Source organism: Apostichopus japonicus, chromosome 15 (assembly GCF_037975245.1).
Source record: "Apostichopus japonicus isolate 1M-3 chromosome 15, ASM3797524v1, whole genome shotgun sequence".
NCBI lineage: Eukaryota > Metazoa > Echinodermata > Holothuroidea > Aspidochirotida > Stichopodidae > Apostichopus > Apostichopus japonicus.
Genome location: NC_092575.1, coordinates 13,667,592 through 13,692,225, shown reverse-complemented (window position 1 = coordinate 13,692,225; position 24,634 = coordinate 13,667,592). Strand labels below are relative to the sequence as shown.

At 37.3% G+C, this 24,634-nt stretch overlaps 1 protein-coding gene across 4 annotated transcripts; it reads left to right on the top strand.

Annotated features, from left to right (window-relative positions):
- Positions 1 to 4,115: 4,115 nt before the first annotated feature.
- Positions 4,116 to 24,561, top strand: LOC139981234 (uncharacterized). 4 transcript variants are annotated; one of them, XM_071993458.1, is made up of 11 exons: positions 4,116 to 4,375; positions 5,330 to 5,529; positions 6,300 to 6,386; positions 7,189 to 7,291; positions 10,654 to 10,705; positions 13,347 to 13,430; positions 14,699 to 14,831; positions 16,225 to 17,208; positions 19,367 to 20,483; positions 20,975 to 21,081; positions 23,142 to 24,561. In XM_071993458.1, exons 4-11 carry the CDS (start codon positions 7,261 to 7,263, stop codon positions 23,346 to 23,348), a joined length of 2,715 nt encoding a protein of 904 aa, XP_071849559.1. In that variant the 5' UTR covers positions 4,116 to 4,375; positions 5,330 to 5,529; positions 6,300 to 6,386; positions 7,189 to 7,260; the 3' UTR covers positions 23,349 to 24,561. The 4 variants fall into 4 exon arrangements, with proteins under 4 accessions (XP_071849559.1, XP_071849561.1, XP_071849560.1 ...); XM_071993460.1 differs by lacking the exon at positions 6,300 to 6,386 and having other exon boundaries at positions 5,330 to 5,426; XM_071993459.1 differs by lacking the exon at positions 6,300 to 6,386.
- The last annotated feature ends 73 nt before the right edge of the window (positions 24,562 to 24,634 follow it).

Genomic DNA, 24,634 nt, shown 5'->3' with positions numbered 1-24,634 from the left:
AAGCCTTGAAACATCCACAGGGAAGGACAGGGCCAAGGTGAAACTATAAGAGTTGCCTACGTGTATATCTGCTCCCACATTTTCTATCTATGGCAGTGCTGGCTCAATGCTGCTATATAGACCAGGGGCGGGCAACCTGCGGCCCGTATCCGGCCCGCGAGCAGCTTAATTTTTACTGGCCACGCGGACCTTCTGGAATTTTGCAATAAAATAAAGGGAAAAACTATGGAAACAAAGATATGAAAATCTCAACAAAAAAAATCATCTCGTTTTTAGAGCTTCCTGGTTTTCAAAGGATGTTTTGAATACTCGTAAATGTTTTACGAAGTTATAAATTGCATTTTTATTGTCAAAATAACTTGTCAGCAATCAGAAACATTTACTAATTTGCATTTCTGATGAGTTTGTATATAATTTTGTTTTCATTCACAAATTTGGTGACTTAAATTTTACGGTTACAAAGCAGGGGTGGGGGGCGGACCAGTTGCGTCGAAAGACATTTCAATCTTGGGGGCACAGCACTTAAAGGGTCTGAAAACTCGCGCAAAAAGAAACGTATAATGTCGGTAATCTGACCTAGTTTCGAATGAGGAGTAACAGAAGTGTTAGACACCACCATCGATCCCAGAAAATACACACACAGCTTGCTACCGTCGGTAATTAGACACGCGTGCTGCAGTCAGTATACATATACAGCTGCGGCCAGTACCAACAGCACAGTATACAAACGATACAGCGATGGACAACTCAGGTCCAGCTAAAGATAACAATTAAGGTATCACGTTTCATTACTGTCTGCATTTTGTAGCGACACAAACAAACCGTCACTTGCAAGCAACAGAAAGTTAACTTTTTCAGATGGCTGTTCGCGGTTTGGGGCGAGTCAGGGCCGTCTTAAGAGATCAACGGGCCCTGGGCCCGGCAATGGAGCGGGGCCCCTCAATCAAGTGAGTTCGAAAAAAGTTGCGTGAAAAATTGACATCCTTGACAATCGCTCAAGAATACACATGCCTGCATTTACCACCCCTCCCCATAGGCGTAGGAGCCTCATTTGATTTTGGGGGGGGGGGGGGGCTGCAACGACTTGCCCGAAAAATATAACCAAAATTTTTCACGCGCTCAGCGCGCGTTCCACGTGTCAATGTGCATATCATCACATGCCAATATCATAAAATCATTTTCCGTGTTATTACCCTTCCATATTGGTTAGAATTATTGGGAAGTCGTTACAACAATAATGATAATAATTATATAAGTTTAACCATTGGAAACACAAATTATTCTTCTTTCAGTAGGTGCCAGTGGCGGAGCTAGGGGTATTGGTCAGGGGGAGAGAATGGTCTGTAGGGGCGCTTTCGACACTATCTAAGGAGAGCGCCACTACAGGTTGGCGCGGAGCGTACAGAAATTTTTTGAGTAAAGATACTCCCTAGATCGCCGGAATTGACCCTTTCCATGCCTTGCTAATTTGCAAATAAACAAAGAATAAATATGTGTTATCGCCATTTGTCAGAAAATTGCACCAACAAAATGTGACAAATGTCAATAGGTATTTGAGAGTACAATAAAAAAGTCAATAATCGCGAATAAGTAAAAAGTGGTAAAAAGCTGAAAAGGGCGCCAGCAGTCCATTTGAGTCCGTCAGAGGGAGGGGGGGCATCCCCCTGACTGTATGGAGGCTCCGCCACTGGTAGGTGTCCGAAAAATTCTCAGCATATTGCCCAAATTTTCACCAAAAAAATTGAAAAACACACTGCAAATTATTATTCTTTCAGTAGGTGCCCGAAAAAATTCTCAGCATATTGCCCGAATTTTCACCCAAAAATTTGAAAAACGCATTGCAGATTATTCTTCTTTCAGTAGGTGCTCGAAAAAATCTCAGCATATTGCCCGAATTTTCACCAAAAAAAATGAAAAACATATTGCAAATTATTCTTCTTTCAGTAGATGCCCGAAAAATTCTCAGCATATTGCCGAATTTTCACCAAAAAAAAAATGAAAAACACACTGCAAATTATTCTTCTTCCAGTAGGTGCCCGAAAAATTCTCAGCATATTGCCCGAATTTTCACCCAAAAAAAATTGCTTGGGGGCTGCAGCCCCCCCCCCCCGCCTCCTACGCCTATGCCCCTCCCTATGTCGCGCATAAAGCATAAAACTTTAGCTGAATAACATACGTGATATATCTAAAAGCTGAAATACATTATAGAAGAGTAATCTTCCAGTTGCCCTCCATCCCTTCCCTAACAATACTGGACTCACCATTGTAACACCCTTGTGTTGAGTCTTTTAACTGGGGGAACTAACGGAACTTGCGGCATTTCTTGATCGTAAACTGTTGTATGATTGACTGAAAATCACTCTTTTTGAGGTGTTTTGAGGTGTTGTAAGCCTTCGGGCATTATATATTCCAGGGTGTCCAACTCAGGTTCGAATATTTAATGTCAAACTCTCAAGTGTTTCACCAACTCTCGTCACAAGTTGTCAAGTATCGAATTCAATCAGGCATAATGGCCTATTCAATAAGTTTTCCTCCCAGATTAAGACATGGGGTTACTACGATTGCGGGGCCCCTGACATCGCGGGGCCCTGGGCCAGGGCCCAGTGGGCCCATGCCTTAAGACGGCCCTGGGGCGAGTTGGGGCACAATTTTTACTTGGGAAGGCCGTTTTTACTTGTGAATGCCGTCTTGGGGAGGGGTCTAAGGGGAGGGGGAGCTTTTTGATTATAATTAAGGGTCCTAAGATGCAATCTGGTGCTATATTTTGCAACTTGAAGTGACTTAATGCTCAAGAATTTTCGGGCTTTTAGTCTGTCCATTATTTTTGTTTTTAATTGAGGCAGATACAGTTTTTGTTTGAGTACCTTTTTTTAACACTACAAATCGCATCTGGGGGGACGATTTTTGAGGAGGGCACGTACCCCACTAGGCCACCCCTTGGCGACGCCACTGGGGGACCCATGTAAAAGGTTGCCCGCCTCTGAGCTAGACCCTCCATTGGCAAAACGAGAAGGCAAACCAGGCAATCAAATTACGCAGGCTACCACACTGAGCCCGTCGAATTTTCGACTCGTCTCTACATTCCAATAAACAAGCGAAAATTTTAAACATAAACGGTCGAAATTTCGAGTAACATTTCGAGAAAACATTTGAACCTCAAATCTTAAGTAAATTAGTCGCAGTTTTGATTATAAAAAAAGGTAACCATTTCGAGGATCATGTCGAAAATTTTGACTGGTTGAGTTAAAGAAATGAGCTGGAGAAAAGAAGTCAAATTTACAGTACTTAACGTCGACCTCGAAATAAATATAGGCCTATATAGGGCTAAATAAGAAGTAAAATGTTGCAAATTTGTCGCAATTTTGAGGAAAAGATTCAAGTTTCGAGACGCGGGTAGTTCAGAAATACCGAGGATATGTTAATTGTGTATTCGAATTGATAAAATATTTGAGAGTAACAAATTCGATTTATTAAAGTGGAACTTTCACTTCTTTCTCAAAATTTCGAGCAAATTTCGAGATCATTAAATAGTGGACATGTTGAGACTGTTCATATTTCAGTGTCCACAAGATTGTGCCACTACATCTGCAGCATTAAAATGCTTCTTGGAAAGACTTTCATATCCTGTTGGTTTCAGCCTCTCCAAAACGTAAGGATTGAATGCTTTGAAGTGATGGAAGGGGGATTCTAGCCAATGGCGGTGCTACGTACGAAGGAGGTACAGTACGTGTTATCCCCCAGATTCCCCTTTCCCCAAGTTACTCTCCCACCAGATCGATCTGGTACAGTATCCAAAACATATAGAGCTAGGCTATTCGTTTGTATTAGACAATTTTTCCAATGCAATGCATTGATGTGATAAAATGTCACATGATATATTGCGCCATCACCTATTGCATAAATGGGAATGAGCGGAGCCGTAGCCGCGGCCCCGGGATCGAGGGGAATCGTTCAATGATCAGCCACTGTATGGCAAGGTACCTGCAACCTTTACCTGATTGGCGTTCAATATCCAGTGCAACACGCATTAGCCAAATGTGCGAGTGTACATTGTCATTGATCATCACTAGCTATCGTAGCTTGCTATAAATAAAGTTTACCGGCAGTCTGCACGATTGCAATGAAAGTAATGTAATTGTTGGGGCAATTACCACAAAAAAGACTGTGTCATCAACACAATCAAACATGACAGTCAAACTCAAAAGTTGGGACGATAAAAGTAAAGGCCATTCAACCAGAGCAAAGCCTTCTGCAGATCTCTACTTCAGATTGAGACGACAGCAACTCACATCCCCATTCGCGACGAGTTTGCGGAAGATATGTAGCCTAGGCTAGGCCTATAGCATCTGGCCTATTGTAGCCTGTGTTCGTTAGTGTAAGGATAAGCGTAATGTTTAGGCCTAAGCATACAGGACTGTTTTGTAATTAGGAGCATGCATATCCATTCCTTACTCTTTAATACAAACTAACTTAGGCCATGTGTAACACCTGAACTGCTTGAAACATAATCATCTAAGTTCTAACTAGTTAAAGCTATATCATGACGATGCATTTACCATGACTCATGAGGTACTGTACATCATGTTTCCACTTTGATATTTCAGTGGTTTTTGACAACCAAATTGTTTGCTCTAGTTTTTAGGCTACTACTCAAAGACCATAAAACTTCTTATCACAATTTGACTTGGAAGGGGGTGGGAAGGGGATTTGATAATCTCGTCCAGTTTAAAACAACAATCATATATAGGTCTAGGACCTATAATATGAATGAGGATTACAGTAATTGTGTCATTTCGGTCATTGTCTTGTTCATTTGACACACTGAAAAACACCATTCTTCAGTGAACACTGACCTTTTTTTATCACATGTGGCTAGGAAGCATATAAGCACCTAAGTCTTGTTTTGCAAATTAGCAAATAGTAGACAAATTTACATTGATTCTTATCATGTCCACTTGAGTCTTTGCATTGCCTATGTCACTAGTTCATGGATTTTAACTACATTTTTATTAGTGAACTATATCAGCTGTAAATTTCAGAATTTGTGATGAAAGGGAAACTTGCATGATGACTATTTTACATGACCGTTGTTGTTGTTTGGACTCTTATATGGAAACCAGTGTTAATCTTTCAGGTGATTTTCAACATGTCGATAATTAACCCATTAATCCACTATATATTCCTCAACACATGTAGAATGTTCAAAATAAATAGGATAGAGTGCATTACTATGATGATTTTATAGTAAAGTAGTCTTGCATTATGAGTAAACATTTTAATCATAACAGATTGGTTTGTAAATTCTGTATTCTTTCTTGCTTTTTTTCAGATGAACAGCTCCTTCTTAATCCTAATATTGGTGCAGTTCCATTCAGCAGTTCAGTACCATGGTTTCTCAGGAAATACTACATCAACAGCATGAGGGGGTAACCATTCACCTCCTCATTCATTCAGTGTAATAATGATGAAGACCCCATAAGCATTCAGTACCATGGATTCTCAGGAAATGCCACATCCACAGCACCAGGGGTACCTATTAAAGTTAGCATGTTCCAATAAAATGTGCATTTCCTAATCGCTCTCATGCTTCTTAGATAAATCCCTTTTAACTTTTCAATTTAAAAAAAAAATAATAATAAAAAACCTGCTGTTTTTATGCTCTCATATCTAAGTCAAACCGTTTCCTCCTAATCATTATATATCACTTAGTCCATTTACAGGTCCTCTTTATTTCTCTCAGGAGTTAAAAGAGGCCTCACTGAGTGGAATCAAAAGGGGGTCATTACAAGATGTATTACTGCATGACTTTTCCCCTTGTGCTGCAATTATTATGATTCAACACTTTGTGACGTTGAATGGATGTCGCACCTCCCCTTCTGTCATAGGAAAAGAGTCATTACCATCTAGACGTCCCTTTCCTCTGCATGAAGAATTCCCTAGGCAGGAATTGCTCATTAGTCAGTTTCCTTTTTCGCTGTATGCCCGTCCAAAGTGCGCAATAGCTTCGCACTAGAACCATAGGTAAAACTGCACGGTTGTTACATCTACTCTGTTTCTCCGGGACGCATTGACAAATGTTTTTGTTTTGTTCAGAGAAATATTTCGGTGGAATGAAAATATTTTAATATCTTACGAGCCACAGCCTGCTCTGCATTATCTATGTTTAAAAAGTTATGACATTGTCATAGAAACTTTCACTCACTATGGCATTGTGACACCGCCTAGCTGCAGGAATATTTTTCCAGCCGTTTGTGTGGATGCCAAATAACTTCAATATTTTGCATTTGATCTTTCAATAGTTGTGGATCGATTGTGTCTTCTGTATGGAAGTTTGTGATAAATGTATTGAATACAACAGTTTGCAAATCTTTGTAGGTCTGTACAAGGTAAGTTCATTCTAAGTAAGCAATATCAAACTATTTACATACAGTTCCATTTTGCTGGCTTCCTTTTCTTTCCTTTTCTATAATTATGCTGCAATAAATATTACTGAAAGTTATTGGAAATTTTATGCTTTTAGGTAGGTTGGTTTCATACATTGAGTATTTTTCATCCTCTCTACATTGTTTCCAGTGTTGTTCAATTATTATTTTGTGCTTTTGTAGTTGTCCAGAACACTAATATGGCATCTTACAGTGATTGATATTTTGCTCATCAAAAGAATTAGCCAAGCTCTCAAGTTTTTATAATTTTTGTGATCAGGAAGTACTAATTGCAATATCAGAGTTTCAATTCAAGTTTTACATGGATATCCTGCTTCCTTAATAAGCCAATCCTCCAATTTTTCAGAATTGCTGCTCTAATTAAATCATGATTTAGTTGTCTTTAAAGATATCTGAGCAATTTTGTCAGTGCACCATGCATGCACAATACAACTAAAATGCATTCAGCTGTAAAAGTAGCATTAATTACTTCAGCAAATCTCCATTAGACTTTTTATTCTGCTTTTGTTTCAGAGATATCATTTGGACTTCCACAGGTGTACTGTTTACATTTAAATCTACGTAGTTAATAGTAATGGCTTGCACTTTACCTTTGTACATTGAGCAAGCTTGCATAAAGTGGGCTCAAACAACTACCAAAAAACTCTGATTTCACCCTTCCATGCACTAAATAGCTTGCTAGCATGAAGCAGAACGGAATCGACTCTCAATTAATTATTTAATGTTTATGATATTAATCTTTTAGAACCAGCTTTTGGATGAATTTGGAATATCTCTTTCAATCTTGAAGATAGCTGGGCCTTGACCTGCCTACATCATGATAACTGCAGCTGTTGCAAGTATGCAAGGTAAGTTAGTGGATCAGGTTTACAATTTTTATAGTATATATTATAAACTGGTACTACAGGGTATAACCTCGTATTTAATTTATTTTGGGAAACGTTTTAATAGACGACTAGAGAACGTGGTAGTGTAATGTTTGTTATGATATAATTACTACATAATTATAAATAATTGATTATAATTTGCAGAGCTCGTACATTGTTTCTATTCTGGGATGCAAAACGGCTAGCAACTTTTCCACTATCCTGTTTTTGTTTATAGGTTGTATGATATGCTAACTACAGAAGTGTAAAATGTGAAAGAAATACATATTTCAGTTGGTTTTGATTACCCAAGTATGCCTGTATCTTTCCTAAACTTCACATCCAGAAATCTTCATTCACATGGAACTCTATTCTTGGAGTACTGTGTATTAAAAAATGGCATGTTAGGAAGAATGCAACCCATCTTGTCCATAGTGAAGGGGTCGATTAAAACAAAAACTCTGAAACGCTTTGTGTCATGTGAGCCTCCTCTTTTATTAATCATCAGCTATTATGAACCAATATCATTCAGCATCCGTTCGATGCCAATATACAGTATGCACCTCATGGTAAATGGTACATGTTGGTGCCAAAAACTTTAAAAATTACAGCCATGGTCCATCTTTATTCTCCTAAATTTGTTTCTGGCTCTTGATTGTTAAGGTTGGCAGTCCAATGAGCTATTCATATCATGCTGCCCGATGAAGATCTTTGGCAATACTGTCCTGGACTGAATGGCTGGACTCATGTAACATCATTATCCTTAATACTGAGTCTGTAAAATTTAATACTCTGTCAAATGACAAAGCCACACAAATCAATGCAATTGAAAAAGCAGATTATAATAATTTGTTGGATCACCTGCCAAAAATGAAAAAATAATCTAAAATACTTTGAGTAGCATTGTTGCACTATTTAGAGCATTGTTTTTTACAATGGAACAATAAGAGGGTCATCTTAGTGATAATTAATGGTGATTTCCATGTTAGTTGGCATGTTGGCATTTCCTTTTGATAATTCTAACGTGTTTGTCTTGAAACGTGAAAAGAAGAGAAGTTAAAGAAAAGTGAGGAGAACGTGTTTTATCCGGCTGTGGTGATTTCTTTATCATTTACTTCTATGAAGACAACATGATCATATTGCTATACTAGCATTATGCATAGTAGCTTAAAGGTCCTCAGTATGGACCCCAAATATGCTAGAAAGTCAAATAATGGTTAGCATTAATGCTGAAATTTCAACAGCAGTTTTCTGCCTCCGTAAAAGTAGTTATTCGTCCTGAGATATTGAATCATCTATTTTAGTAATCCTAAGTGCAGCTAGGAATAATTTGGAGGATCAGAGTTGCCAAGAAAGTTTGTTTGAAAATCTGTAGCAATTTTGAGTGTGTTTTAAATTTGGGGTCAGTACGAATGATCGAATGAGCTCTGAGTCAAAGGAGTTTACTAATGAATCTAAAAATAATTTCAGCTGTGTCTTTGAATGCAACTTTAAGAGGTATTTTTCTCTCCCTAATATATAGCAATCGCAAATTTTCTTGGAAAATTCAGGATTTTGCATGGTGGCCAAAATGAAAGAAAACTTAAGAACTGGGAAAGTGCTTTGCTGTGTAAGAAATGTGTAACTTAATAATTGGTGACTTTTATTTGTAGGGTATATGTGTCATGCAAAATATTTTCACACTGGTTATGATAAAAATAGACTTTACTATTTGCCTTCATTCACATTTTAATTGGGAAAAGGTGCTTTTCCTGAAATCTAACCGGACACATCAAAACAAGGATATTGGTGAGTGGTTGGAAATGAAGCACTGTTATACGTTTGGTAGGAAACCTGTGGGTGTACTTTTATAATTACTGGTGAAATGAGATTTTTGCCCCACAGATGATAGATGAGTATTAACTGAGATGTATAGAGAGCACAATCTGTCATTGAGAGTAGCATAGTAGGTAACACTGGATATTTAATGTACTTAAAAGCAAATTGGTTGTGTATTCATAATTATTCGCTGGTTTCGATCTGCATAAAAAAAAAACCCTGCAAAATAACAACCATAGTACATGGATTTAGCACAAAGTTAATGCTGTGACAAACATCACGGACCTCTGTGAAAGTTAAGTAAGCGCCAAATGCATGAATTGTTTGTTTTTAAAATTGTAAATAGTATACTCTTAATATATACAACACACATTTTATACTCTAATTTTGAGACAATACCTAACTTGTTTTCCACCTCAGGCTGCAGCCAAATTAGCGAATATTTCATGGTTTCCTTCAGTTGTTTAGGTTAAGTTTTGGCTAATGGTGTTGACAATGATATCCTCCTGAAGCAATTCCAAGCAGCAAAACTTTGGAACTTTTAATATACACTGTGAAGGAGTTTAAATGTTCAATGTAAACATTTTGGGAAATTTGACAAAGGATGAATTGATCAGTTGATCACATGTATTATTCGCAATAATTCTTCAACAGTTTTCTCAAAACAGCATTTGACAGCAATTTTATAGCAAGTTCTCTGGAATTGTTGAAATGATATATTTTACATATGAATGATGTATTACTTTAATCATTTTAATCAATGTTAAAATGATAAATGAAATGCTCATTTTATAATTGTGGTTTTGGCAAAATATCAAGTGTAGCTATCCACTTGAGAATTCTTAGACAGAAAAATGTAGAGTTACAGAGTTAAGTCATTTATTTTTCAAAACTTTAAATTGTGATTGTGTAACTGGAAAAAAATGATACTACTATTTATTTATCTATAATCTGAGACATTCCTTGAACATATTAACAATTTTTGTAGAAATTTGTAGAAGTTGTGTGTATCTTTTTCTTGACCATTTTGTAGTGGATTAACATTTTTATATCAAACAAATAAAGATTAAATAAATATTGATTAAGTTTGGTGTAATGCGCATGATATTTAGTCATTTTCTCTTAACACTGAGGTATTCTTTTGTTATTGCTGTGCCTTATTTAAGGCCTTGACATTGACTTGGAAAATCTTTGTGGTATAAACTATTCTTTCACTTAATATAAAATATAGAAATGAACCTAAATAGCCTGGTTTCTGAGCATTGTGTATTTGTTTGGTGGGCTTTCTTGTATGAAAACTAATTTATTTTTGCCCTATTGAGTTTCAGTCATTCTCTACTGTCCTGCATGTAATTTATAGTAGAGCCTGTTTTGACAAAACCAAAACTTTGGTTACTAATTGAACAAGTAAGGGAAAGCCAAAAAACTATCTTACAATGGAACAATGTTAGAATAGAAATGTTGGTGCCATATCCAACGATGTCAGATAACTCATATTATACATTAATTTTCATTTTCCTCCGCAGCTCGAAAATTAAACTACGTTGAAGTAGAAATTGTACCAAAGCCTTCCACAGGGTGAGCACATTCTCTTCAACACCATTGTTCTGTTTCTTACGGTGGCTTAATAGGGACATAGGAAAGAAAAATTATTTAGATAAAAGGATAAAATTTTGAGATAAGAATTTTGATAAATAAAAATTTGGAGATAAAAAGTCAAAATTTGGAGATAAAAAGTCAAAATTTTGAGATTTAGGCACACTTATTTTTTCCCTTTGTCCCTATTGAGCCATCATAGTTTCTGAATTGTCTCTAAATTGTCATTTGTTGTTGTTTCTCTGTCTGTGTATTTGGAAGTTGGCTTGGGCAAGCATCCTGGCCCAGCACATGTGTGAAACCATTTCTTTGCATATCAGTATTGGTTAGTTTTAATGACAGACTTTCTTTGCTGCTTGAATTATGAGGATAATATGCATTCTAACATTTTCCAGTAATGCTGGGTCTTTAAAACACATATACTTTGTCAGAACAATGTTAATTTGTATTGTGATTATATAATTTTTTAATTCTTATTTTAGACACTCACTAAAAAAATATGTTTTTACCCATTAGTGAAATACATGATGACCAGCTCTTTCTTAAAATTCTTTTTCAGCTTTCATACTCTGGGATATATTTAACTCTCAGATACAAAGTTTATAATCTTTATTAGATTTGTTTATTAAAGAATTTAAACATAGCAAGAATTCCACAGGACATTTCATGATGACGACAACAAAGTATTAAATAATAAGTTGAATAGTATTAAGTGCATTTACCTGCTTCCTGCAGGGTCATAGCAGCCCTCCATGATTCATTTCTGAGAATTTAATGAGTAAATTATTAAAAACTTGGCACGAACAAAGACTTAAATTGATTCAATAATGACAGCTCACAGTTTATATTTATTACATATCTAGAACATGGAAACCAATTACTGTATGTAGGGGTCATTCCATAGGTTAAAAGATCAAATTTGTGACAAGTTTGATGTCCATTTTAACCAAGGAAACTGTATATTATAGTAACTTTGTAATGAAGTTTTTGTCTGCATGGTCCAAGCCAGACTAGAAGAACAACAGCCAGGATTAGTTGTACTTAATTCATCGATTGAATTACGTTGTATAACACAGATGCACAGGGTAACAGTGACAAGAAAATTGTCAAATATTGGACTAGCCTGATTGACCCATACATATGAGACTAATCCTGAGGAACTGTTTGCTTAACCTTGTGGATAATAATATCAATATTAGTTATTGTACTTTGTTGTGTTTCAAGATAGCTAGGGACCTTCATCAAACTTTAGATTCAATAGTCTGCTTACTTTTACACATTCTTTTACACAGGCTGTAAGATAGTGGATAAGCAGTTTGCTAACAGTTTTATTAAGTTATTTTATTTTGCTTTCTTGTTTGGTAGCTTTCATAGCTAGTAGTAGCCTACTATTATCCGAGGAAGTGTAAGTACAAGAGCCTGTAATTAATTTGCCTACTATCAATTAACAATACAGCCAATGAGTTGTCAAAGAATGATAAAGGATTTCATTGACAAAAATTAATCTTTCTGAAGCATTTCTTTCAAAAGATTGCTTTAGACAACAAATTCTGACTAGGATGCACTATGGCATCAAAGAGACCTTCCAAAGTTACGGACAATTTAGCAGAAGTTTAAAATCGTTTTGACCATTAAGTCCAAGCATCGAATAACTAGGTCGATGGAGGTTGAGTATAGGTCAGTATGAACACTCACCTTCACTCAAAAATTAATTAACATTGCTATTGGTCATAGGTGAAATAGAGGCCAAGGTGATATGGAATTTATGTTAATAAGGTGAACTGGTGTATGAAGTATTGAATATTCATGATGTAATATCCAACATGACCAGAATTAACTAGAGTAGTAGAAGACCTAGTTTTAAAGGCACTGTAGAGTGGTACAATGTACTTTTGATCTGTATTGGTCATTTAATGCCGACTTGACCAAATTTGTGCTACTTAATTGACCGTCATAAGTATATCCAACTGTTATTCCAACACTGAGTATCTAAAAGTTGTGCTGGTATGCTGGGTTGTATAACTACGTCACACATTTAATTGTATGAACTTGTGCCTCTCCATTTAAGAGTGTGTCATAGCTAAGATATATATAGCTAACAAATTTTTTTTATTTTTTTTTATTTAATTTAATTTTGTCCTTCAATATTATTTTTACTATGTGACTCACATTTAGTGCATTATTAAACCAGCAAAGATTTGTACTGTATGTGATATGTTATTGTGTAAGTTATAGCTATGCCGATAACCAACAGGACGTGTATGTATTGCAGTTCTCACTCAGGCCAAGCCGTAGCAAGCAGATGCAAGCTTAAATTATATGGGTGTTTATATACTGTAAAATACAGCACTGTACACACAAAAAAAGCTCATGCAAGATTGACATCTGTGTATTCAGCGAGTGTTTTGCACGGCCCTATTTGAATTCAAATTATCTTTAATTTACAATATTTCATGAGTTTTGAGAGAATTAACTATTATAACTATCTCGACATAAGATGGAATGATGGTTTAATTGTGTCTCTGGTTGTTCTCATCTATTTTACATTGTAGTTGGAAAATTGAAAATGATTTATTTACATTTCGCTAAATCTATCAATTTTCTCTTTTTCCGTTACCCACAGAAAGAAGGGAGAAAAACCTTTCATTCATATCACAGATGTCAGCGTTCAATACAGTACCATCATATTTCCGGAGAGGGATGGAAAGTATGTCCGACTTTCACTTCAATGTTCTAAATATGTCGAAGAGAAAGTTTGAAAGTAATAATACAAAAGTACCAAGAAACTGCAATGGTTTTTGTAGTCTGTAATACCTTTAAAACTCAGTAAAACTTGTAATAGTATGTATGTATTTAGATCCTCCTGCAAGCAGGAACTCGCGAAGAAGCCTCATTGGCTTATCAAAGCCGCAAGCTGACCGAAGTCCGTCTCTTACATTCATATTTAACGTTCATGATTATGAATTGTCAATTGTCAACAACTCTGTAACTGGACGACATATATTAATCTTGGAGTGACTCAAACCGGGGACTGTATGATTGGAAGGCACCGGTGTTAACCACTGAGCTAACACTCCACACACTCCACACAACAAGTCACTAACACTCCAATAGTACGTGACTTGTAAAAGTTCAGCAAAGGATCACTTACAAAGTAGGTCCTGTGGATAACATAGTACTGTCGTTCCCCAAATGATCCATAAATAATTTCTTCCTCTCAAGTTTGCTAGAATGATCAATTTAAAACGGCAAAACATAACCTCAAACGTCTGAAAACTTTTAAAGACACCATCACTGTAAAAGGATGGTTGGTGGTTAGCTAGGATACGATGCATGTCCAATCATTTCAAGGGAACCTTTTTTGGGCAAAATGTGTGTCGTGTAAACCCACAGCGGGAGGAGTTCTCATTCCCCACCTCTTTCTCTTTCCAAAATTACTCTGCCCTTGAAGACTAGAAGTTATCTGGTTGGATGCTGCAGTAGATATAATAGTTGGATGAATTTGTAGAGTTGAAGCAAGTGAAATAATCTCAACAAGTGTTAAGGTTGAACATTCTTAGATGATGGTAGGTGGTGCAATAAGAGATTCCATTCGTTGCTGTTGGTTGCTTCTCCCTCCCCACTTAATTGCTCCTCCCCACTTGCCCCTCCCCACTTCCCCCTACCCTTGTTGAGGCCTTCCATCACATTACGTTTATATAACAGTGAGATATTTGTATGTGGCATTCTTTTTTCATGTTTTTTCCACCAACATACAAAACATATTGAGTAATACTATTGTAGTGGAAGCAGGATATCCAATGTCTGCAACTTTAAATTTTTGAGTTTAACAGCTGTACCAGCTGGAGGGCTCTATTTAACCTTTACCCATTGGTCTAAAAACCATTTAACCGTAAACAAACTGTAACCGTATTTAAACATGATTAACAATTTGATGAATTTTGAACTGAGTACTATTTTTTTTTTTATTTGCAGGGGAACTCCTCACAACTCTATTGTAGCTGACGATCCTCTACAAGTCTCCTGTGGCATTCAAGAATTTGAAGAAGGCGCCCAGGATGTTCCTCCTAATTTACCCATGAGAGATGACCAACGCAGTGAGTGCAAGGTAGGAGCTTGCAATGTCTTTTCTCTCCTCTATTAGGTTCATTTTTTTCAATAGGGAATTAGCTTCTTTAACTTTTAAATTCTGGGAACTTTTTTTTTTTTTAGAATGAATTATACAATTGTCCTGTTGATTTTGTACATAAGTACAAACCCTCAGTCAAGTAATTCAGTTTGAAGTAACATTTCAAGTTTACTGAAAATAAATATATATATATATATTTTCATCTTGTTGTATCTGACTTGTTCCTGAGAGTATCAATAGATCACATGTGACATTTCAGGAAATTTGTTTAACAAGTTGCATAAAATCAAAAACTTTATTATGATGAAAGATTTTGCAAGTAGTTCTGTCTGTTATGGTGTTTGACTGCTGTATGGGGCCATAAAGTCTATAAATTTTAATTGACAGTCTTCTGCTTACAATGTATCATTAACTATGAGACAAGTCTGATTTATATTACATGGAAGATATTGATATTGTAAGGCAGATTGGTGTAGATACAAATTAGTTTGATGAAAGACGTGAACAAAGTTTACATATGTACAACTGCCCAAGTGTCACCTATTTCCCCTTTAAACTAAGAGTTAATAAAAATGCCAAAGGAGATTTTTCGAAGGACCAAAACTTGTGACTTGCGGGTCTCATTCAGTGTCATATATCTGATCACCCAACTCACTCACCTAGGATAATTTATATTTAAGATTTCTTGACACAAAGTGACCTCTCCTAGATTGGACGGCGAGGTGCGACTGTGTCATTTACGTCGACCTATTAAGGTCACGCGCGGAGAGCCCGCAGTTGGTATAATTGGAACAGGATTTTACTATTGAGTTGAAAGGAAGTAACTAATTAGTGAAGCCTTGTAAGGAATGAATTGTTTTCTGTTGGATTTAATATGTTGAGTTTCAAGATGTCTTGCTCCCATGATCTTGAAGCATAACGTTATCGAACTAGTTACTTGATCAAATGCATCGTTCTAAAATAATGGAGCGAACCATTGATCTTCTTTCAGACGACTAATGGAGGGTTTGTGGTGTCGCATATGGAATAAAAATATGACTTGCATTTTTAGTTTATTTTAATTTTGAAGGGATAAATATACCTTGGAAAATAAAGAATTATATAAACTGTAACTTTGAGAAAAAAAATACTAAAATCGGAAAATATGGCAAATAACACTAATTTATAGAATTATTTTAAGGAACAAGAAAGGAAGAGAAGAAAAGGGAAAACAATAAAAGATGGAAAGAGTAATTTTCGACAAAATATCCTCTTATTTTTAATGCATGATTTTCATTTTGCAAATTTGCAAATTTTTCAAAACTAATTTAGATACTGATTGAACATTGAACATTCATTTGAACAAAATTGTTCTCTTCTTACCCCTCTCAAGAAACACTCTGGGACAGTTACCCCACCGAGAAGACGTAGATCTCATTCATCTCCCCACACACCGAGAGGCAAGAAAATCTCCTCCTCGGAGAGATGCGAGCAAATCGAAGAATGTAACAGTCAAGAGAACTATAAGACCAGAACCCTCCCTTCTGCCGAAGCACCATGGCACGACGACGTGTTTATGGTAGAAACCCCTAAGAACGAGGAAACCCATCAGGAGAAAATGGCCGCTGAAAGAGTCGAAAGAGGCAAGCAGGATACGCCGACGAGGAAAATGAAGAAGTTTTTCAGAACGGGCCGACATGCCTCGGATCTTGGCGCGACGCAGGACATCATGCAGGCGGTGCAGGCGATGCAGAAGAAAGTCCGCCGCAAGTCTTCTGGGGAGAGTGGGGACAGTAGCAGTGACCTGGGCTATTCTTCCAATAGTCATGAGGTTGGGTCGGTAGGTGCCTCTGGAAGTGTTCCTAGTCACCAAGAAACCGTTCCGACCTCCCTGAGGAACCCACCCCCTATCCCGGGTAGCATGAGAAACACCGAGTTGGAAAAGGCGATGACTAGACGTAAGCTCTCGAAGCAGAATTCGATAGACCTGAAGAAGATGAAGGTGGAAAAGAAAGATGTCTGTTCCCCGGTCGTGAGCGAGACGAAACAGAGGACAAAATTTCTGCAGATTTTTCCGACGATGAAATTTGGTAAATTTGGTGGCAGTTCATCAAAGTCAAAGGAAGCCAAACAGGAGGCCAAGAATCAGCAGATAAAGAAACCGGTGCCACTTCCAAGGTACAACAAGAACCACCCAAGCCCCTCGAATAGCTGTTCCGAGAGCCTGGACTCTACCGATCAAACCCCAGAGACCATCCTCTGCGAGTCACGAGTGCAGGAGGATACCAGAGGGTCAGAAGTCGAAGCCGAGACCTACGTGAACGTAGTCTTTCAACAACGGGAAGGCGGTCATAACTATGAAAACGTCAACCTAGAGGTTTGTACCAATTATAGGCAGTCAATGTAATAAGACAGATGAAAGTTATGTCACTGTAGTATGTCCAAGGGGGTGGGGCAGGGGACATGGGGCCCACAACTCCCCCATCAATCGGGGAGAAAATGGGCGAACTAGGGGATACCTTTGCATTCAACCAGGAAAGAATTAGGCCACAACTGCATGGTTACATTTAAGCCATTTTTTTTTTAACCTCACAGGTTCGCCCAAGGTATTTATTAGAATAAACTTGCGTTTAGAGCTATATGAATGAAGTTGTAATTTATAGTCTAAATATGACTAAGAATACACCATTTGACCTAAATTATTTCTGGGAAGTCAGTCTTTATGGTTTAGATATATTTAGAATGATCATAGATTCCCTTGTAATTCAGGCACTTTAAGTACGTTGGTGATCTGCTTGGTCATGTTAAACTTGCAAGATATATCTTGGACGGAATCACTAAGAAATGCCGTTTCCTTGGGTTTTGTCTAATTGAAGTCGGAAGAGTTCTTTTAATTAAAAATGACTACTATTATTAAAAAAAAATATTGGCAGGTTATTCCACTGAGCATACTTTTCAGTTGTATTTATGTAATCCATGGGCCAAATTTTACAGGAAATTTGAGAAAAGTTGATTCTTGATGACTCCGACCTAAATCATTTATGACAGTCTTTGATAGAAATAGGTAGATGACATTAACCCCTACATGCATGCAGTCGTTTAACAAAAATAGTAGCTAAATAGACAAAAAACTGGTCTCAAGGAGATTTTCATCCAGAGATAAATCATGTCTGTGAAATTTAGATCATGTCATTCAAAGAGAATGTCCAAATTTAACATAAATTTCTAAGAGAGCATATTGATATTTTAGCTCCTGTCTAACATTCCTTGCAAATATGTAGGTTTTAAAGGTCAAACTAACTCTTCCTTAGTGCGTACATTCCATTTGGTTGACAGCAAATGGCCTACTTTCATGTACTAATCGTTCACAGCGTGAAAATATAACAGCAGTTGTTCGACTTTGACATACGTTTTCTGTTGATCAGCTAGTAAACTGAATTACGGTCCCGAAACTAGAACATAATCATTCAGACCCTTGAAAACTTAGGTAAGCCACGATTTATCTGTTAAATAGTTGCACACAACTGAGTTTCGAATCTCCCAACAGTCATAGCCTGTCAGCAAATGAGTAACTTTCAGTCCCACGTTCCATGCGGTAATTTAAATATCTAACAGTGGATTGGATAAGATTGACCAGGTGACATTAAACAATGCAAAAGAACACAAAGAATCTGGAGCCTTGATTGATCACTTGTATGATTAGATGGACTATAGACACTGAGCAGATTGAAATGATGGATTGACCAGCGGCACTCCACGTGCCTGCCTGTCTCTCTACCCTGCACTCCACACACACCTCCTCCCCCACCACTGTTCCCATGGCACCCCTGGAAGCTCTTCTAACAAGTTCAAAAGATGAATGTTTTACCATTGCTTCCATTCTTAACCATATATACAAAGAGACATTTGTTAGCCCTCAGCAAGTACAGTATTAAATCTTTAAACATTGGTTATGCACCCTTTGCATGCTACTGTGAGTCCACCATTTCTACAAAATTCCTGACAATTATGCCACAGATCAATGAAGTTGATGATTCTGTTGTGATTTTCCAAGAGAGTAAATTGATGTCATCAGTGACCCTATGAGGTGGCCTTCCTGATCTTGTACCCGTGTCCTGTCGATGGCTTCCGTGCCAACATATAACTGACAGCACTTGGATGTGTTGCCAAAACAAAGATCTGAACTTTTTTGGCAACAGTTTTGTGCATGTGTTTCCCTTTTGGTTGCTAGGAGCCCAGGGTCACATCCGGCCACGGTGATCACCGAATCATATAGTACAACTGTCGAGTTTAATGACTGATTTCAAAAATTTGACAAGTTCTGCAAAAGAGTTTATCTGGGTCGATAATTCCCGTCTGTTGTTTGAACTTTACTTGCAAGTTATTATCCTACTACGTCACTGATATTTGAAAACAAACTTGATTGTAAGTTCCGTTTTTTTTTTTTTTTTCTTTTTACCTAGTTAGTTCTTGGGTTTAATCATTTTCAGTAATAACATTCTTCCGTTTTAATGTGTTTTTTGTTTTTTTATTAGGAGAAGAGTTCGTCGGATCATAATCTGCAACATTTCACGAGCGCAGAGTCTTACCATCACTCCCGACCTCTGCCTGCACCTCGCTTAAACACCCCACATCTACCCATCAAGGACCATAAGGCGACCCCTCCCGATCAGAAAGAGGACATACTATCTCCCAGTCCAAAGAAACGGGATCTGGATAGTCCTCGGCAAACTGGATACGAGACGGTCACCTATAAGCCTCCTTGCTTGCAGCTCTACAACGAGGGTTTCTTTCCCAAGCACGTTGGCTCCTCGTTCGAGGAAGACGAGACTACAGGGAGTAACGAAGAATACCAATCGTCCTGCGACGAAGAGGCCACGACAAGGAAGAGAGAAATTGAGTTTCTCAGTTTAGCCTTAAAACAGGATCTCTCTCTGTCCAAAGAGAAGAGGATCAAATGTGAACCGCCCCCCAAGCGTAACTCAGACGGAAGTGTCCGAAGCGTACCGGAGGGATGGGGTGGCAGCGAGTACGCCGTCTTCAAACAGCCGGAGAAGGAGGAGCATCGCAGCTTCCACCACAAGCACATCCGTTCCCACAGTAGCGGAGGTCAATTGGTCCTATTCAACAGCAACATCACGGTCCTACACACAGGAGAGAAAATCAACCAGAAGGGAGACAAAGGCGAGATCCATTCAGCAGATATGTTCCCGATCGCCAAAACTGATACTTTCAAACCAACCCAGAACAGTCCGCCACACCACCACCACGGGCGAGAGCCGAAGAGGGTCCCTAGGACGACACACGAACACGTCACTCTCGGTCAGCATGTGCATTCCAGCTTGCATTCCAGTCCGTTGGGAGGGAGTCCCAAGGAGAAAGAGCTGAAATATAAGTACCTGGATGATGTGCCATCGATACAAAGAAGTCCCCAAGCTGGGTCACCCAGTAGGCAGGGCCAAACTCCCGATGTACCATGTTTACAAAGAAGTCCCCAAGCTGGGTCACTTGGTACACAGGGCCAAAATCCTGATGTGCCATGTTTACAAAGAAGTCCCCAAGCTGGGTCACCCAGTACACAGGGCCAAACTCCCTGGTGGGATGATAACGGTGAAGAGGACCAACTGGAAGAGAAACCGATCCCTAGTTACAGTAAGCTTCCTTTCTGTTTAATTCATTCAAAAGATTTCATTTTTCAATGTGTTTGGGTAACTTGAATGTCCCATCAGTCTTCATAATTATAACCTGTTTTCTCTACTTTTAATTGTATTATCATTTAGTCTGCCCACTACAAAATGCAGGCATTTATAAAAATAAAAACAAGGCATTGTGCAGTAATTGATAAGCAGTCTGTTTTTTTTATATGTTTTTTTGTTGTAAAAACCAGTATTACTACTGATTGTTTGAAATTGCTTAGTTTCCATTCTAGCTAAATTTCTTCACATGCTGTCATTTGTTCATGTATATGCCTTAATTTAAATCCTCTTTTAATTAAACTTTTTCCTCAAATGCCTTTATAAATTCTTCTTTCAATAGGTTTTGAAATCATTTTCAGATGCTTGTACCTACTAATCTATTTCCTTTTTTTTAAAGTCTCTATTTTCTGTGTTTTAAATTAACTCCTATGTTTATTCCAAACACAGTTAATCAACCCTGGTACTACGGAAAGCTCTTGAGACAGGAATGTGACTACCTGATGATATCAAAAGGAAACCCATGCCAGTATCTAGTCAGAGATAGCTCTCATAGGGTATGTACAGTATAAGAACAACAAGTTACAACTCTGTAGGTCCTGGGGGGGGGGCAAGTAAAATGGTTATTGACAAAAAATATTTGAGCTTTTGATCATTTAGTAGGGTAAATGATCTAAACAAAAACATTATGTGCCGGGATTGTATATAAACAAAAACATGGGTGTATTTATTATGTACTTAAACAAACAGCTCGTTCATAAGCAAATTGAAATGAAATGCATTCTGTCAATGCACTCAAGCTTTGCAAAATTTCCACCAAGATGCCAAGAATATGTTTCTCTATTATTTAAAGTCATTCAATCCGCAATATCTGAACCTTTTCTAACAGATGTTTGTACAGAATGTGTTTAATGTCATTTATAATATACATAATATTAATTTATAAATAGAAAATAGGAAATTTGGAAGTACATTTCAGTGCAGTATAATTGGGCCCTGTTTCTGTATCACTTGCTCCACATACAGTACCCATGCACACCATTAAGTTTTAAAACTAATGTGTAGAACTTTTTCTGTATGTATATATGTTAAAATGCATCTTGTGGTTGTTTTACATTTGAAAGGATAAACTAGGCAAGGTTTCTTTAATAATCTGTAGGATTATTGACATATGAAGGACCTCCATGAATAACATGCAGAAAATTTCAAAAATCACCCATTTTGAAAACTTTTCTTCTCTATTCGATATAACCAAACACCACAGTTTCTTAACTAACCACTGTTAGATACATCCTTTGAGTGATTCTCAGCATCTTCATGGATATATACATGTTGTCACTTAATACATACGGTCAGGTTAGGTTAATATATTAAAATTGCCTTCATCCCCTATAAATGTTTTCTATTTTTAGAACGCTTTCGGTGTCAATTAGAATTTGGTTCCCATGTCGATGGGGTTGCTTGCAGGCACCTGTGATGATGATACCTGCAATGTGATATAATTAGAAAATCTGTCATTGGCTTTGTCCTTTCTAAATATAGTAGCATGACCAAGTTAATCAGGTGATAATGTAGAGTTGATGAATCAACTTATGTAACTTGGTTAATTATGCTCAAGTCTATATGTGATGACAGTGGCGGAGCTAGGGGTATTGGTCAGGAGGGGCGAGAATGGTCTGTAGGGGCCCTTTCGACACTATCTAAGCGGAGCGTCACCACAGGTTAGCGCGTAGTGTACAGACATTTTTTGAGTAAAGATACTCCCTAGATCGCCGGAAGTGACCCTTTCCGGGCCTGGCTAATTTGCAGATAAACGAAGAATAAATAGGTGTCATCGCCAAATTACACCAATAAAATGTGACAAATGTAAATAGGTAGATGAGAGCGCAAAAAAAAAGTCAATAATGGCGAATAAGTAAAAAGTGGTAAAGAGATGAAAAGGGCGCCAGCAGTCCATTTGAGTCCGTCGGGGGGGGGGGGGGGCATCTGCCCCCCTGACTGTATGGACGCTCCGCCACTGTGTGATGATATTAAGTGTGAGATCATTGTATTGTACATGAATCATGGGCAGAATTAATTCTAGGTAAAATTCATGAACTTGTCACTTATTATTTTTTCTGACCTTTGATGACTAGGCTAGGTAGATGGATAAGGAAAACAAATTCTTCTAACAATGGAGATCATTTGCTCAGCTAATAGTCAAGTTTTATTGTCTTAAAATTATGGAGAAACTGTTGGAAATTTGACATATTTTCTCTTTGCATGCCTTTGATAACAATATGAAAATATGTGTTGAAATGTTAAACTTTATTATATTTGATGATATTGATACTTCTGCCTGAAAGAAAAGAAAAAAATTAAATAAGTTACCTATAATTTGCATATAAGCCATCATGATAAGCAAAGGATATTTTTTCGTCAAATGGGAGTGGATACCCATTTCTGTAGACCCATCCTCAGAGTTTATGTATTTGACAACAAGACTATAAGTTTGTCTCTCTACTTCCCATCATTTCTGGCTAAAGTATGGTAAAATTAAGGCTTAAAAGTTCCTTCCCAAGTGTAATAATTCATTAAAAACAAAAGCATTATATTATTTCGTCATCTCTCTCTGCAGGCTGGGGGTCTGATGCTGTGCGTCTTGTATGGACAGAAGGTTCATCACTACATCATCCATGTAATCAACGACACCGAGTACCAAATGGCCGGGCACACCTTTGCGTCTGTTTCAGAGATCATCGAATTCTATCGTAAGCATGTCATTATGTACTCACCCAATCAGGAGCCAGTATTCCTCGGAGAGCCGTTTCTGTATCCCAGGTGAAATTTAAACCGGCTCTCTCACTGTCTGCAATGCGGTACGTCTGATGGTCGACAGTCGGGTGTCGATCAGTGCATGTTTTGTAGCTACTGTATATATATTTATATACATATATCAATGTGGAAAGGATATTTCACTTATTAATTAGTGAGATATCATCTTCAATTTAGCAATTATTGCTCAGTGATATTTTTCAATATAAACTATGCTTTGATCTTATAACATATCTGAAGGTAATCTTTAATAGGTTAAAAGGCAAAACTTAACAGTGAAATCCTGAGTGTATATTCTGGGTATGCGATGTGGTGGAGGGGGTAGGAAGTGGGACTGGGAGAGGTTGGAAGCTTAAACATCAAAATTTCACTTCCTGGAGAGAGCCATGGTCATTATATTTTTTAGAAAATTATAATCTCTGCCAAGTTGTAGGCCTAGATTGTAATGTATAGCTCTGCATATTGTAAAATCTCATTTTCGCTTTACAATTGATAATCTGAATCATAACATTATTACCTTCCATTTTTCGTTTTAGTTAATCAGAATATGTATACCATTGATACATCAAAGTCACTACTTGGTAGACAGCCAGTGGATCTATGATATTGTGACTATCTCATAGATTCTTAATTACTTAAGCCTGTAAAGTCATTACATTGTCAGCTAATGTTAGAAAGATACTTTAGAAATTAGGTCAAGGGATAAAAATAGCGGGGCAGAGCAGGTAGAGAGTAGAATAGGGTGATAGAGTCACAACGAATCACATGTGATTCACATGATTCACAACGAATCACACATCATATAAAAATTAAAGTTAAGCATCAGGGATAAACCTGTAACAGAAAAGTTGAATTGTCTTTTGGCAATGATTATCCTACCTGTAGAACAAAAATGAGGGCATAATTTTCCCCTTCCCCTTGACCCTTTTCGCCTTGGAGAAATTGCATGGGCAACATTACGGTCATTTTAGCATGTACCATCGATCTTCTATCGAAGCCAAATATTTGTTGATATTTATTGTTCTTGGATATTTCTGCCTGTCTGCTAAACTTGATTTGTTGAAAATAAAAGAATGATTTGCAAAGTTATTTTCTTTAATATATGGATTTTACTTTATATAGGGTTTACCGTTTTAATCATCAAAAGATCCAAAATTTGAGATTCTCTAGGAAAGGTTTTGGGGAGGGGGGAAATTGCTATGGATCAATTCAATTTTTTTTTTTTTAAATAAACTGAATTATATTTTGGCTCAGTGAATTGAGAGTTTGTTTGCATATTTTTCTGTTAGTTTGATG